The 16,688-nt window shown below is 40.8% G+C and overlaps 1 protein-coding gene across 1 annotated transcript in view; it reads left to right on the top strand.

The window, feature by feature from the left end:
• NLN (neurolysin) overlaps window positions 1-16,688 on the top strand; it is a 98,232-nt gene that overhangs the window by 48,970 nt on the left and 32,574 nt on the right. Inside the window, exons 4-8 of the mRNA XM_069556290.1 lie at window positions 2,980-3,087; window positions 4,528-4,630; window positions 5,757-5,917; window positions 9,686-9,821; window positions 12,761-13,127. Of these exons, the coding sequence (XP_069412391.1) occupies window positions 2,980-3,087; window positions 4,528-4,630; window positions 5,757-5,917; window positions 9,686-9,821; window positions 12,761-13,127 (875 nt within the window). The remainder of the gene's footprint in view (window positions 1-2,979; window positions 3,088-4,527; window positions 4,631-5,756; window positions 5,918-9,685; window positions 9,822-12,760; window positions 13,128-16,688) is intronic.

The following is a 16,688-nucleotide window of genomic DNA, read 5'->3' as shown; positions in this document are numbered from 1 at the left end:
CTGTCCATGGGATTTCATAGGCAAGAATACTGGAGTGGGTTTCCATCTCCTTTTCCAGGAGATCTTCCTGACCAAGGGATCAAACCCATGTCTCCTACTTTGGCAGGCAGGTTCTTTACCACTGAGCCACCAGGGAAGCTCAAAAGCATCCATGTAAGAGTATGTGTGTTTATGTGCTCATACTTGTATATAAAAGTTCTTAGTCACAGAAGGAAGTTGGGGAAAACTAATCTTGTTACACAGAGTTTAAAGTAAGATCCCCTGAGAATGGATACATGTGTATGTAAGGCTGACTCCCTTTGCTGACCACCTGACAATTAACAATGTTAACTGGCCATACTCCAGTATAAAATAAAAAAATTTTTTAAATAATATAGCAAGATCTGCTGTCAGATTATATAAATTTGAAAATGACTTCAGAGAACTTTGGCCCCCGCCTGCCCACACCAAAGAGGCCTGAGACCTGGTTCAAGTTCAAGGAGATTAAAATCTTTTTCAGGAAGGAAGATACAGTTGGATCAGAGCCGTCTCGAAGTGTCGGCTGATTCCCTCTTAGAAAATCCTTGGGCAGTAATTCTGACCTTGCCTGGAGATTATAAGGGAGAATATTATTATGATCAGCTCTGGGATAGGAATGTGCTTTCAAAGCACATTTTAGACGTGCTTTACTCCTACCAGAGACGTCTAGAAATTTCCCAGGACCTCGAGTCCGAAAGGCAAAGGGTGTCTGGGTATAATCGAATCAGACTTTTGTTAAATGTCATTTTTGTGGTAAGTCAAATATTTCAGTACATGTAGTTTGGTCATTTTTAATTGTACCTAATTCAGAACTGATTTTTCTCAGAACATCCTTCTACCTGTTGACACGTGGGTTACCTATTTGGGGAGAATACGTAGTTACCTAATTTAGGCCTGGAGTTTTAAGTTTACTGTGCTGAGCGCCCTTCTAGGCTCTCTGAGATAGCATGCTGCAACCACCAGATATGTCCAGTCCAGCCCTCTGAGTGTGAGGGCACCTGCTGATCAAGCACAGGAGGAGAGGAAGAATTCTGCTTACGTCTGCTGGTGAGGCCTCTGATGAGCCTCTGTCCTAAGCTCAGGGCCACCTGTGACCAGGTGAATGCCAGGAACCTGAGAACCCACGCGGCTACCCAGCTCTGTGCCTCTCCACTGCCAGATGGGAAGGCCCTCTGCCCTGGATCTCAGCCTGCCCCCTTGGGTTCTTCACAGTGTACCTGGCCTTTGCCAGGCCCTTCTCACCAGGGATTGTTTTTTCCTCTCTTCCACTGCACACAACTACTGCCTAGATTCTCCCCAGCCTTACAAGCCGTAGTGTCATCCTGTCTGGGGACTCTTGTTGCCATCCCCCATATCTCAGGACAGACTTCCTGGCGCTGTTAAAGCCAGCCTCAGCCAGCCCACGTTCATCAGAAATCTGTATGAACACTGTAATTTGAGCGACTGGCCGTCTCTGAGGGATCAGCCCCCAGCTCAGCTGTCTCCCTCGCCGTTCCGGGTGTCTTGGCCCTGAGCCACCTGCTGCTGGCATCCCAGTGTGTGCCAATACCAGGTGAGAGGGTTCCACCTCCACTCATACCAACATGCTCAGAAATTCTCCAGGGACGCAGAAAGGATTATTGTGGGAAAAGAAGTCTAACTGTTCTCTGCCTCCACGGGGAATAAACTCAGAGGAGACTGTGAGTAATGTACGTACAATAAGTACTTTAGTACTATGGCACAAAGTACTTTTTGTAGGTAAAGTGAGATACAAATTGCTGTATTAAGGATTGGATTGGATTGATACCATCTCTCAGGAAAACCTGAACGAACTTTTTGGCCACCCCCAATCGTACCCTCGGTTAAAGTACAACTCTGTTTACCTGCTGCAACAGAATGTAAGAAATTGCAGACGTGTTGCAGCAAGAACTCTATCAACAGTCTAACATGCAAGCTCTAAAGCTGAGCATTTTAAAGACGTGATTAGGTGGGAAGATACAAAGCTTGAGGTGAACAGCCCAAGTCTTTCAGGGAGAGCGAATGCAGCCCTCTTCGGTCTCTGAAGCTGAGAGGGTGCTAAGGCTCTACAAACCAAAGTCCCTCATCAGCTCTCAGCCACACTAGAGCCTTTGCACCTGCCGAATCTGTCTGGAGCCTCCTTCCTCCCAGGGACCAGAAACTAACCAGCCACCCAGATGTGCCATGTGTATTCTGCCGCCTGTTTTAAAGAAACATCTGGTGTGTTTATTACCTTGCTGTGGCCAGGGGAGTTTTCTGCTCTTCCTCCAGGGCCCTCGGTCCTTTTTAGAGAGTGTTGTGTGCATTGCTGCACGCAGGCTCACAGGTGTTGTCCAGCTCTCCTCCTCTTTGTGATATCCTAGCTCATTTTCCCCAGATACTTGTTCATATGCAGCTTGTCATGGTCCCTTGATCTTTCTTGCCAAATGATAGGCATTTTTGAAGCACTGGAAGCCTTTTGCTGGTGTTCTATCCAGCTGTCCCTGTTTGGTATGTTGGCAAAAGAGTCCTACCTTCCATTTGTGCGGAATTTGCCCATTATTTTCTATTCTTGCCTCTCAAGTGAAACCAGGTTAGCAAACGGTAGAAAATTAAATCCAGATGCTTTGTGATAAGAAAGATGCTTTGTGAAAAAGACCACTCAGTCATAAAGAACGCTCAGAATGAGATTATGCAAATATTCCTATTATCACAATTTCAAGTGGTACAGCACACTTGATTCTGATGCAAGGCAGGGAAATTCTGGTTAGCTTTTTATTTCATTTTTTCTGCTTTAAATGAGCAGAAGCTCACTAAAGCATAAAAGAACTTAGGTTTTCCAAAAGGACTGCCTCATAATCACCTGTGTGCTTTCACAGACCACCAGAGATGATGAATAAATTTTACTTTGGCCTTGTAGTTTATAACTTACCCATGCATTGTTGTAATAGAAATGAAAGAGGTTGTCACACTGTTTAATTTCAGGAAACCTGTGATCTGGAAAAGATAAAGCCTGAAGCCAGACGATACTTGGAAAAATCCGTTAAAATGGGCAAAAGGAATGGGCTCCATCTTCCAGAACAAGTACAAGATGTGAGTTTGTTTCTTTTTCTTATTAGAAAATAAAATAATAAATTTTTAAAAATACAACAAAAAGACAGGAAATTGGGAAACACATGTTTGTAACGTGGGAAATAACTTATAGTACAAATCAATTTACAATGTATTTGGTAGCCAATGATTTTAAATCCCACAACTCCTATTAACCTCGTGTTGACTGTCAGACAGCTGATAACTTAATTGTTCTTTAATTCTGTGTGGATTTTATCTGTTTAGTGTGTGCCGGGTTTATCTCGCCCCATTCTGCTGTACATCCTCTGATAGCTAGTTCAGATCTTAATAGTCAACTTGTACCGTCATTCCTTTATGCTTACAGACATAGGGCACTGGTAATAAAACCCTTATGACGGAAAGTTTTAAAACCAGCATTTTGGAATGAAACCCTCTATGAGTAATATATGGACCTTAAAAATGGAGAGATTAGCTTCTCAGACGTTCTCCTTTGTCTAATACCCAGTGAGATCTTCCAGGTTCAGAAGCTCAGCTACAGAATTAACTCATTCTTCAAGATAGGACAACACTGCACAGTATGTGTTAAGTCAGCAGTCTCAAATTTCATGTGTCTGCACATCACCCGGAGGGCTTGTTAAAGCTCTGATTATACAGGACCCCGCCTCTAGAGAGTCTGTTCTTCAGTAGCTATGGTGTGGGTCTCCAGAGTGGGCACTTCTAACAAGTTCCCAGGTGATGTTGATGCTACCTGTGAGAAGCACGCTTTGAGAAATTGTGTGGTTTATGTAAGTTTTATAATCTAGAATTTTTAGAAGAATGGGACAGGTTAATAAATTCTCTCATGTGTTTTCTTGTGATTTCCCTCCTATTGCTTTCTTTGATCTCCCACCTAGTACTTTTCTTTCCCCCCATCTAGTACTTCTTAAACAAATGTTAGGGCCCATAAATCACCTTTATTTGCAAATGCTGTATAAAACTAAAACATAGCCTGTTTTCCTAAGGAATCATGGAATTAATTACTTGGTTCTTACGCCTTCATTTACTTCAGTACCCAATACTGATTTACTAAATTAAAATTTTGGATTGGAAAAGATTAAAAGTGTTCATTATCAATAGGCTACCAGATTCATTCATTTGTTCAGCAGCTACTTACTGTATATGTACCATGTGCCAGACTCTACTTTCACTATACCTTCTAAATATATTTAGTTCTTACAAATTTATGCCTGATTTCTAACACATTACCAGGATTACCTTTCTGTACTTATTACATACAGGTTCTCATGGACACAATGTAGAAAATTGCAGAAAACTGTGTTATCGAGCATATCTCTAAGAAAGTAGAGAGAGTTGGGTACAGAACCTAGTCTTCATATAAAAGTGAAACTTCCTTGACTGATGGAGATAAGAATGAAAGTTGCATTTTATTGTTACTGTCCTGTATTTGTATCTTTGTTTCAGGAAATTAAAGCAATGAAGAAGAGAATGAGTGAGCTATGTATTGACTTTAACAAAAACCTCAACGAGGATGATACCTTCCTCGTATTTTCCAAGGCTGAACTTGGTAAAACTTTGTTGTTTTTTCAAAAGAAGTCTATAATTTAGACAAATAATGTCACCCCACAGTTTACCAAATCAAAGTTAAAAGAATCCTTTAAAAAATGTACCTTCTGCAGAAACCACCTGGAGAAGGCAATGGCACCCCACTCCAGTACTCTTGCCTGGAAAATCCCATGGACAGAGGAGCCTGGTGGGCTGCAGTCCATGGGGTCGCTAAGAGTCGAACATGACTGAGCAACTTCACTTTCACTTTTCACTTTCATGCATTGGAGAAGGAAATGGCAACCCATTGCAGTATTCTTGCCTAGAGAATCCCAGGGATGGGGGAGCCTGGTGGGCTGCCATCTATGGGGTCGCACAGAGTCGGACACAACTGAAGCGACTTAACAGCAGCAGCAGCAGAAACCACCACCCGTTGTAAAAAAAGCACAAGCAAACCACGCCTCACTTTTAGGCTTACAAGAATATACACTGTTTGTAGAGACAGTCTAGAAGAAATTTTATAATCTTGCTTGACAGCTCATGCTGGTGTTTAACAGCCTTCGGTGCTTTGAAAATTTTTTGCCTCACAGTACTCTCTACACTGTAACTTAAACTGGCGTTTAGTTGCTGAGTCGTGTCTGAGTCTTTTGTGACTCCATGTACGATAGCCCACCAGGCTGCTCTGTCCATAGGATTTCCCAGGCAAGAATACTAGAGTGGGCTGCCATTTCCTTCTCCAGTGGATCTCCCTGACCCAGGAATCAAACCCGCATCTCCTGCATTGGCAGGCAGATTCTTTATCACTGAGGCACCAGGGAAGCCACTACAACTTAAACTAGCCTTTTCTTATTTGTTACAGATTTGCGCGGGGGGGGGACTTAATTTTGCCTATTCCTCATCAAAATGCCATCTGTACAAGTGCAGTGAAGCCTGGTCGTATTTTGAATTACCATCTCCCAGGCCACCTGACCTCTAACTGCTACCCCATTCCAGTAACATCAAAGCAATATTATAAGGATTGTCATTATTTTACTTGAATTTCAATTACTCCACAAAAATCCCTGGAGCTTCTTAAAGGCACCATGCCAGTGCTAAATAAACCAGTCATGAGTGGAAAAATTGATGTGTGAGAAAATGATTTTTTGCAGGTGGTCTTCCTGATGATTTCGTTAACAGTTTAGAAAAGACAGATGGTGACAAGTATAAAATTACTTTAAAATATCCACACTATTTTCCTGTCATGAAGAAATGCTGTGTACCTGAAACCAGAAGGAAGATGGAAATGGCTTTTAACACAAGATGCAAAGAGGTATTATAAATGTTTGCCTTTTCTTTTGTTTTTACAGAAGATGTTAAGAAAAGGGTTTGCTCTGTTCACCAGTGTTGAAGTTAGCTCAGAAGTAGATTCCGATTTCTCCATGTAAACATGTATGTGTGAAGGTCATGCCTCCTAAATCCTCAGACTTACAAGACTTAGCTTTTGGCTTGTTTTTTGGCAACGTTCTTAGTGTGGCCATAGGTTCAGCTGTTCTAATGCAGATTGAATGGGTTAGAGAAACTAACGTTTGTATTCTTCTTCCAAGTCAACAATCTAGGGCTGGTAGAATAACTCTAGTCAATAAGTGACTTCTAAGGCCAGTTTGTCACCATTTTCAAGCCTGTTGGTAAGTGGGAAAATAAAATACAGAGCAAGCATCTTTAAGAAGAAGACCTGGAAATGACATACATAAACTCTGTTCACATTCCATTGACCTAAATTCCATCATATAACTGTATTCAACTGCAGGGGAGGCTGGGAAATAGAATCTTCAGTTGATAGCCATTTGGTCAGCTAAGGGCACTCTATTACTGAAAGGAAAAGAGGAAAAATTAGAAATGAATTCTAAGAGTCAGCTAGCCAGCTCCACCACAGTCTGCCTGTCTGGCTATTTTTTTCTTTCCCCCACACAGAAGCCATTAACCATATGTCAGATCCCAACCAGTTAACTGCCTTTAGCTCAAAGACCAGACTCTCTAAGCGGCACACAGTCCTCCCCAATTACAGCTTCTTGTGACCTGGCCACCTGTGAAAGGGTGGAACACTTGCCTGGCCCGCTCCAACACACACACACCCCCAGTGTGTGAACAGGAACAGAAAGCCACACTAAAGACTCCCATTTGAAAAAGGAAAGAGTGGAAACATAGCAGGCCCATACCAATTCTCAGGAAGAGTCTGGCAGAAACCGTAGGGATTCCAAGCTCTGTGAAGTTTCCCGGGATCGCCCGTTGGACTTACCTGGGCCTCCTTTCTAGCAAGAATTCCTTTAGCAGTTGTATGCGGTGGCCCCTGGTTTTGGCTGCAGGGAATTCTTTCTTGTCCATTATCTTCCATGACCGTATCCTAGACAGCTGCTGGTATACATTCCTACTGATGCCAGTTTGAAGTCTGAGGGGTATTTTTGTAGGCCAGGCTTACTTATCTTTGGTAATAAAATGCCCTCAGAAACTTAATAGGTTTCTTTTCTGTTTGCTCACAACCAGATTCGTGTTAAAATAATATCCAAACCTGCCAAATTTTTTCTCATACGCGGGCTTCTATATGGTGTCCACCCTCTGGTCCTCACTTTAACAGCGTCTGCTTCAGGGCCCTCTGAAACCATAGACAGCACCCTCAACGCTAATCATAGTTCAATAGCACCGAGCATCAGTCTTTTCTACTGGTCAGAAGGGACAGAGCAATTGCCTTTCCAGTCATCTGATGCCCCAGATCAGGGGCCACGGGCAGAATTCTCTTAGCAGAACTCTTTTCCCTCCATTTTTGCAAACTGACCAGTTCTCACTTGAGCTCATCTCCCTTGTGTAATCTTTCCAAAAGCAGCACATACCAACAAACATACACCAACATTATTAGTTTTCCCAAACAATCCCCTCAGAGCTAAGACTTGGTAGGTGACTGGCTTGCCTTCCAAGTTATGGTGAGCAACAATTTTTAAACAAGTGTTATCTATGGTATACTGAGTATTACCAGCTTCCTACGTCTGTGTCCTCACCTTCCATCCCTGTAGGTTTTTCATTTCTGTTACAGCAGCACTCTATTCCTATGTTTGGTCTCTGTGGGTTTAGTCTCTGTAGGATACAGATTAAACCGGTGTACAAAGTCAGCCGAAAGCACAGTGACTCAAATAAGATAAAAATTATTTTTCTTCAGAAAGGATTAGTGGATACCAGGGGCCAGAGAGACTGGGAAATTATTGTTACCAAGTTTCTGTTTAAAATGTCTTAGAAACAATGGTAATGGTTGCACAACAGTATAAATGTAATTGCCATGAATTGTACACTTAAAAATTGGCTAAAAGGGTATATTTTGTGTTGGGTGTGTTTTACTACATTTTTTTTAAGGTTTTTATCTCTTAAAACTTAACAGTCCAGAGGTGAGTGGTCCAGAGCTGGAAGCTCTGCTGTCCTTAGTATGTGGCTTCAAGGTCATTGTTCTCACTTTCAGTCCACAGCTAGCAAGACAAAGATCTATAATGACCCAGAAATTTCTCTCATCGCCTCGTTTATGTTCTGTTGTCCCATTGTGTATCACGTGGCCACAGCAAGTTTTAAGAGGGGCTGGGAAAGGGAGGCAGGTGACCATGTACCCAGCAAGCTCAGAGAACTCTGCTACTAAAAGGAAGAATGGGGGAATAGATATTGGGAAAGAATTGGCAGTCTAAGGAGACTGGAAAGGTGAAAGAGACTCAAACTAGGTAACTTTGGAACTTATGTGTTTCTCACATCCATGTTTCCATTCTAGTTTTAAAATAATAATAATTATAATGCATAATTATGTGGTGTTTGCTCTAGTACCAGGCATTTTTCTCTGGGCTTTACTTATATTCTCATGTGAATCTTCATGATCACTCTATAATGTAGCTACTTTTATTATGCATGTCTTCCAGATGAGAAAACTGAAGCTTAGGAAGATTGAGTGACTTGCCAACATTTTGACAACTAGTAAATGGTGGAGCCAGATTTTGGTAGTGTGATCTTACTTAGAAGCATGTCTATAAATAATTTGATGATTTAATAGCAATTTTTCTTTGACCTCAACATTTCTTTACTTTCTCTGGGAGATTATTTTTTCCTTTATTGTTAAGGAAACAATAAAGCAGTATCACTATTTGCATTTTAATACAAATAAAATGTTTAAAATGTGTGTAATAATTTGAGAAAATCCCTAAAACATTAAGCATAGAGTTCTGTGGCATTAAGTACATTCATATTGTTATACAGCCATCGCCATGTATTCCAGAACTTTTTCATCTTTCCCAACTGAAACTGTACCCGTTGAACATAAACTTCCTTCTCTCCCCACCCACCAAGTCCCTGACATACATCATTTGACTCCCGGTCTCCATAAATTTAACTTCTCTAGGAACTGCATATAAGTAGAATCATACAGATCCATAATTTGGCATGTGTCAAAATTTCTTTCCCTTCTAAGGCTGAATAATACGTAATATGCACTACATTTTTTTTTTTTTATCCATTCAGCCATTGATGGACATTTAGGACGCTTCTACCATTTGGCTATTATGAATAATGCCACAGTGAACACAGTTATACAAATATCTGAGTCTCTGTTTCCATTTCTTTGGGATGTATACCCAGAAGTGGAATCATTGAATCATATTGGAATTCTTTGTTTAATTTTTTGAAAAATCATAATACTGTTTTTTATAGCAGCTCTGCCATTTTACATTTTCACTAGCAATATACAAAGGTTCCAGATTTTCTACATCATAATCAATGCTTATTATTTCCCTATTTTTTAAGTGAAATAAATTTAACAGTATGTAAAATTTTATTAAGACCCTCATTGCTATCTCCTGAGATTTAAAAGATCAATTCTAATTTCAGAAATAAAACTGGATCATGAATCCAAAAAAAAGTCTATAACACCGAAATGGAATAACTTACTAGTTGAGATGCCTAAAAATATTTGACAGTCTTACCAACCTGAAAGTAATATAATAGCTCTTCTTTTTAGTGCTTTGGATCCAGTTAATTATTGACCTTTATTTTGGTTTTTATTGTTGTTGTTTATTCCTAGGAGAACACTGGCATCCTGCAGCAGCTCCTCCCACTGCGGGCCGAAGTAGCCAAACTGCTTGGCTATAGCACACACGCTGACTTTGTCCTGGAGATGAATACTGCCAAGAGTACGAGGCACGTAACAGCCTTTCTCGGTTAGTCCTCTTTTCTTAATTTCTCATGTTGCTGTTTCTTTTGTTTTTATTAATGACTGTCTTGCTGCATGGCACCAGCTTGACAGAGGGCCTCAAAACCTAACATGCCCTTGAGAATATTATTTTTCATTCATGCAAGAGAAATGTATTGATCACCTGTTATGCATTAGATACTGTCCTTAGGGTTCCAACTTCCAAGGGTTGCTCATTGTTTGTATTTCGGTTATGGTCCTTGTCCTTGCTTCATTCTGTCTGTATCTTGATGGGGATTTCTGTGTTAATTCCTAACGAGATACCTGGAGACCTACAAGAAGGTTAGCCTTTGGCTTCGTTCAGTGTCAGTAGGTGTTTGTCAGCTACAGCATGGCTACTTATCAATTTGTGTGAAATAAGCTGACAGAGAGGACAAAAATGATAAGTGGAACATACAGGAACAACAATATTTTATGTTCCAGAAGCCACTTGTTAATATGTAAAAGAATATAAAATAATAGGCATCAAAACTGTTATTTAATAACTGTCTTCACATTCATTTAAAATCACTTTTTCATTAGTCTTCTTAAAACCACAGTTCTTATGTCCTTGACCTTTAGTCTCTGGCACTCTGTGCTTGCTCCTCTTAATCTCAGTGTCCCTATTCCAGCAGCCACTCTGCTATTCTCTTTCATTTTAGGGAAAATGGTTGAATAACATAACCATTATAAAGATACTAATTTTTATTTTTATCTTCTCTAGTCAGATTTTCAGTTCAGTTCAGTCGCTCAGTCATGTCCGACTCTTTGCGACCCCATGAAATGCAGCATGCCAGGCCTCCCTGTCCATCACCAACTCCCAGAGTTCCCTCAGACTCACATCCATCGAGTCAGTGATGCCATCCAGCCATCTCATCCTCTGTCGTCCCCTTCTCTTCCTGCCCCCAATCCCTCCCAGCACCAGAGTCTTTTCCAATGGGTCACCTCTTCACATGAGGTGGTCAAAGTACTGGAGTTTCAGCTTTAGCATCATTCCTTCCAAAGAAATCCCAGGGCTGATCTCCTTCAGAATGGACTGGTTGGATCTCCTTGCAGTCCAAGGGACTCTCAAGAGTCTTCTCCAACACCACAGTTCAAAAGCATCAATTCTTCGGCACTCAGCCTTCTTCACAGTCCAACTCTCACATCCATACATGACTACTGGAAAAACCATAGCCTTGACTAGACAGACCTTAGTCGGCAAAGTAATATCTCTGCTTTTGAATATACTGTCTATGTTGATCATAACTTTCCTCTTTCCTTAAAAGAGTAAGCGTCTTTTAATTTCATGGCTGCAATCACCATCTGCAGTGATTTACCACAGTATGATTTATTTTTTAACTTTCTCATCGATCCCATTCAGACTTTATTTACTTCTGACTACGAGTGTATAATTTTATTAGCTTAGTTAAGTTGGAAACAGTGCATAATGTATCAAGATCAGCCTTCAGCCTGCAATTTAGACCTCTGTGTTCTCAATAGCAATACCTTGAATTACTAATGTATATGCTGGCATTGTATATAACATGTAGCAGCTGTGGCATAAATGGTACTATTCATTATTATGTTATTCATTCATGAGACATTTATAAAATAACTGCCCCTAATGGAGTGGATGCTACATGGTTGGACGATAGAAAAGACTAAGATGAGGTTCTTTTCTCAATGAATTTATCGCTGAGTGGAAACAATACAAATGTGAAGTGGTAATTGCCATATGTTCCGATGTATTTTATACAAGAAAATGGCTCAGGGAATTAACAGGTTTGGCGAGAATGTTTCCCTTAGTGGTGATTGTACATACCGAACATTTTCCTTAATTAACTTAATTTTTGAAAACAGTTTCCCCTCTTTTTTAAAATTGGCATATTCCTATCTGAATTGTCCTCTTGCTACCTGTATTTACCCGTTCTCTCACAGGCCTAATCAGAACGACATCTCTCTGCATGTTCCATGAGTTTCCTCTTTTCACCTCACAGCCCTCCTCAAGCCTCTGCATTCACCTCATTATGGGTATGCTACCCAGATACGCACGTCCCTTACAGAGCCAACATTTTTTACCTTACATACGTAACGAATTGTGGAGACCAAACACATAATAAAAGCATACTACTTTAGCCAAATACAGTGAAATAGTCAAAAACCGACCACAATATTAAATTGCAGTGTCCACCTGGAAAGTACAAATGCTGTGTCCAAATAGACCTTCTTCATAGGAATGGAGTAGTTATTAACTGAATCCATGGCTGTCAAAGGAACTGAGCAGTTTCCAGTAATTCTGATCATAGGTCACATCTGATTTGTCTTCCCTAGCTCTGAGGAGCCTAGGGGCTTTCCCCATGGCTCTGTGGTAAAGAATATACCAGCAGTGCAGGAGACACAGGAGACTCGGGTTCAACCCCTGGGTCAGGAAGATCCCCTGGAGTAGGACATGGCAACCCACTTCAGTATTCTTTCCTAGAAAATTCCATAGACAGAGGAGCCTTGCAGGCTACAGTCCATGGGGTCACAAAGAGTTGACACAGCTGGGCACATGGAACAGACAGAAGAGCCTAACTAACCTCACTGAAAAGTAATCATGTACCTAAAGAGTCATTTAGTTTCACTATCACTTCGTTGAGTTCTGTGAGATAAATTTCAGCTTTGTTGATGCTGTGAGGAAGTTGTGGCCTGATTTGGGTTGTGCCCAAAAAAAAAAAAAAAGGACAGGGAGCCATAAAATGCAATTAGCCTGAAGAGAACAGCAGCGCTGCCGTAATAAAGCCTGCTTTCCTCTCCCTCCCTCTTTTCCCCTCTCCTTCCTCCCTCCTGATTTATCTGTATTGAGGGTCACAAAGGAGGAAGCACCATGCTAAACTACTGGTGGCATGTATGATTATGCTTGCTCCCAAGAGCAATGGATTGCTAACTTTTCCCTCTTCCCCACAGATGATTTAAGCCAGAAATTAAAACCCTTGGGTGAAGCAGAACGAGAGTTCATTTTGAACTTGAAGAAAAAGGAATGTGAAGAGAGAGGTTTTGAATACGATGGGAAGATCAACGCCTGGGATCTCCACTACTACATGACTCAGACAGAAGAACTTAAGTACTCTGTAGACCAGGAGACCCTCAAGGAATACTTCCCAATTGAAGTGGTCACTGAAGGCTTACTGAACATCTACCAGGAGTTGCTGGGACTTTCATTTGAGCAAGTGACAGATGCTCACATTTGGAATAAAAGTGTTACACTTTACACTGTGAAGGATAAAGCTACAGGAGAAGTATTAGGACAGTTCTACTTGGACCTCTATCCAAGGTACTGAGGATCACAGTGGTGAAAGGGACCTTGGAGATTCATCTCCTGCCCAGATTGAGACTCTTGTCTTTCATAATTCTCATACGTGATTCCTAGAAAAGGGATTAAAAATGTGGGCTCTGAAGCCAGAAAGTCTAGCTCCATCACTTACTAGGCAAGTTACTTAATTTTTCTCTGCCTCAGTCTCCTTATATATATTACAGGTCCTGTGGGAGTGGGATGGGGATACCAGTCACACCTGCTTTGTGACGTTGTTGTTAGGACTGAAATGGTTAATCACATGCAAAGATTTTAGAAGACTGCTCAGAACACAAGTGCTTGATAGGTGTGAGCTTTCATCATCACCATCATGATCATCTAGTTTGTGTGCTGCGTTTCTTAATTTACTTATTTATGTTTATAATTAGACTCTGGTTTTTGTTTTTTTACTGTGCCATGTGTCTTGCAGGACCTTAGCTCTCTGTTCAGTTCAGTTCAGTTCAGTCACATCTGACTCTTTGCAACCCTGTGGACTGCAGCACGCCAGGCTTTCCTGTCCATCACCAACTCCCAGAGCCTACTCAGACTCATGTCCGTCATGTCAGTGATACCATCCAACCATCTCATCCTCTGTCATCCCCTTTTCCTCCCACCTTCAATCTTTCCCAGCATCAAGGCCTTTTCCAGTGAGTTGGTTCTTCGAATCAGGTGGCCAAAGGATTGGAGCTTCAGCTTCAGCATCAGTCCTTCCAATGAATATTCAGGACTGATTTCCTTTAGAATTGACTGTTTGGAAATGGATCTCCTTGTAGTCCAAGGGACTTTCCAGAGTCCTCCAATACCACAGTTCAAAAGCATCAATTCTTCAGTTCTCAGCTTTCTTTGTAGTCCAACTCTCACGTCCATACATGACTACTAGAAAATCCATAGCTTTGACTAGACAAACCTTTGTTGGTAAAGTAATGTCCCTGCTTATGCTGTCTAGTTTTGTCATAGTTTTTCTTCCAAGGAGCAAGTGTCTTTTAATTTCATGGCTGCAATCACCATCTGCAGTGATTTTGGAGCCTAAGAAAGTAAAGTCTGTCACTGTTTCCATTAATTCCCCATCTATTTGCCTTGAAGTGATGGGAACAGATGCCATGATCTTCGTTTTCTGAATTTTGAGTTTTAAGTCAACTTTTCCACTCTCGTCTTTCATTTTTATCAAGAGGCTCTTTAGTTCTTCGTTTTCTGCCATAAGGATGGTGTCATCTGTATATCTGAACTTATTGATATTTCTCCCGGCAGTCTTGATTCCAGCTTGTGCTTCATGTAGCCCAGCATTTCGCATGATGTACTCTGCATATAAGTTAAATAAGCAGGGTGACAATATACAGCCTTGACATACTCCTTTTCTTATTTGGAACCAGTCTGTTGTTCCACGTCCAGTTCTAACTGTTGCTTCTTGACCTGCATACAGATTTCTCAGGAGGCAGGTCAGGTGGTCTGGTATCCCCATCTCTTGAAGAATTTTCTACATTTTGTTGTGATCCACACAATCAAAGGCTTTGGCGTAGTCAGTAAAGCAAAAGTAGATGTTTCCTCTGACCACAAATCAAACCCAGGCCCTTGATAGTGGAAGCACAGAGTCCTAATCACTGGACTGACAGGGAAGTCTCTGCATTTCTTAATTTAAAATTGACCTCAGAATGTTTATTATTCAGGTACTGTCTGCCAATACTCTTAAGTCTGTGACCACTCCCTTCAGTCTGGCTGAAAGGCAGCACATTAAGGAATAGCAAGATCTTGGCAATCATTCAAACTTGAGCTGCAGTGCTTGAGTGACATAACCTTTGTGGGTCTCTATATCCACCTCTGTAATACGGGAATGATCTTCCCTTTTCAGGATTGTTCTGTACATTAGATTATTCAATCAATTGTAAGAATTAAAAATATTATTATCTCTGTAGCATGTAGTAACTATGGACTCCACAGTATCTCACCAGATATGAAAGGATTACTCTCTGTGGGCTGCTTTCTAAAACAAAAGCCACCCTGTTGCAATTTTACTAACTAGACCAGAGTAAATAATAACATCACTTTAGATCAGCAACACATACAAGTTCATAATCTACTGACTTGGGGTGACTTCAAGAAGGGGCCGGATAACTCCATCAGGCAAGATAGGAGGCAGAGTTGTCTTATCCCACTGCTTTATGGACTTTCTTTCACTTCTGATATGATCTAAAGATAAACCCATGCCAGATGTGGATAAGTCTGAATAATGAATAATGTCAGGATATAGTTGGAGGCCAAGAATTCTATCAGGGGAAATCCTTCAACATTGGAGCCTCCTATAACTCTGCCTCGATTCTCTTTCCGTGGTCAAAGGTAGCAGTTCTCACCGCCCCATCCTGCTGTTCCTTTGCCAAGATATAACTGCTGTCTTCTGTACTCAGAGATCTGGTTATTGCTACCAGCACTCGTATGGGGACCAGAGAGTGATGTTTCGTAAGGGTAATGACTTAGTTAATAGTCACTTTCTGTCAACTGACATGCTTGCTTCTTGTTTTCTTTGTCTACTTGACTCAAAAAGAGTATATTTGTACTAGGAAAGGAAAGACCAGTTTCCTTCTTTTTAAAATCACATATCAATTTTAATTCATCAAACCCTGAGATTCTCAAACAATAGAAGAAACAAAAACTCAAATAGTTCCAACATTAAGATTGCCAGGTAATGGCATCTTTTTAAATCACCATCCTTTTATAAAGAAAATGTAAAGACGTAATCTTGGAGTAAGGAAACCTCTGAAATTAAGTAAATCAAGTTTATTTTTTGAAAGGAAAGATTAAAAGCCCCTCAGTGGCACTGATGTTTAAATTAGTAGCAGGCTTTATGGCTTTTCATAATGGACCAAGATGTATAAAATATACCAGGATAAACACTTTCCATATTACTTTAGTTCATTTTCCCCTGTTAAAAATAATATTTATAGATCTGTTTACCTGTTTAAACAATTCATTCTAACTACATGAAATCATTGTAGAAACACTGATGGGCCCTTTGAACATCCAGAGACTAGCTGGCTGAAAATGTCATGAAATTCAGTGCACGGTTTCTGGTGTGTTTGTCCATGGGTTCTCTTCCTTCCTCTCCCCTTCTCTGTCTGCCTTCCGTTCCCACTGGCCTGCTCACTCCTAGCTCAGGCTTGACCAAGTTCTTTTTGTTGTTGTTGATTTATTTCTACTTATTTATTTCAAATAGATTTTATCTTTTAGCGCCCTTCTAGATTCACAGCAAAACTGACCAGAAAGGACAGACATTTCCCATATATTCCCTGGCCCCACACATGTATAGTTCCCCCGTTATCAACATCCCTCACCAGAGTGGTACATCTGCTAACAACTGATTAACCTACACTGACACATCATTATCACCTAAATTATATTTGGGTTCACTCTTGATGTTATACTTTCTTTGGATTTGAAAAAACATATAAGGTCTATAAACCATTAGAGTATCATACAGCGTAGTTTCACTGCCTTAAAAATCCTCTATGCTCTATCTATCCATTTCTTGCCCTGCCACACCAGTCCCTGGAA

Source organism: Ovis canadensis, chromosome 16 (assembly GCF_042477335.2).
Source record: "Ovis canadensis isolate MfBH-ARS-UI-01 breed Bighorn chromosome 16, ARS-UI_OviCan_v2, whole genome shotgun sequence".
NCBI classification, from domain to species: Eukaryota; Metazoa; Chordata; class Mammalia; order Artiodactyla; family Bovidae; genus Ovis; species Ovis canadensis.
The sequence above is the reverse complement of the archived record's forward strand: the minus strand, read 5'-3'. Positions and strand labels throughout refer to the sequence as shown.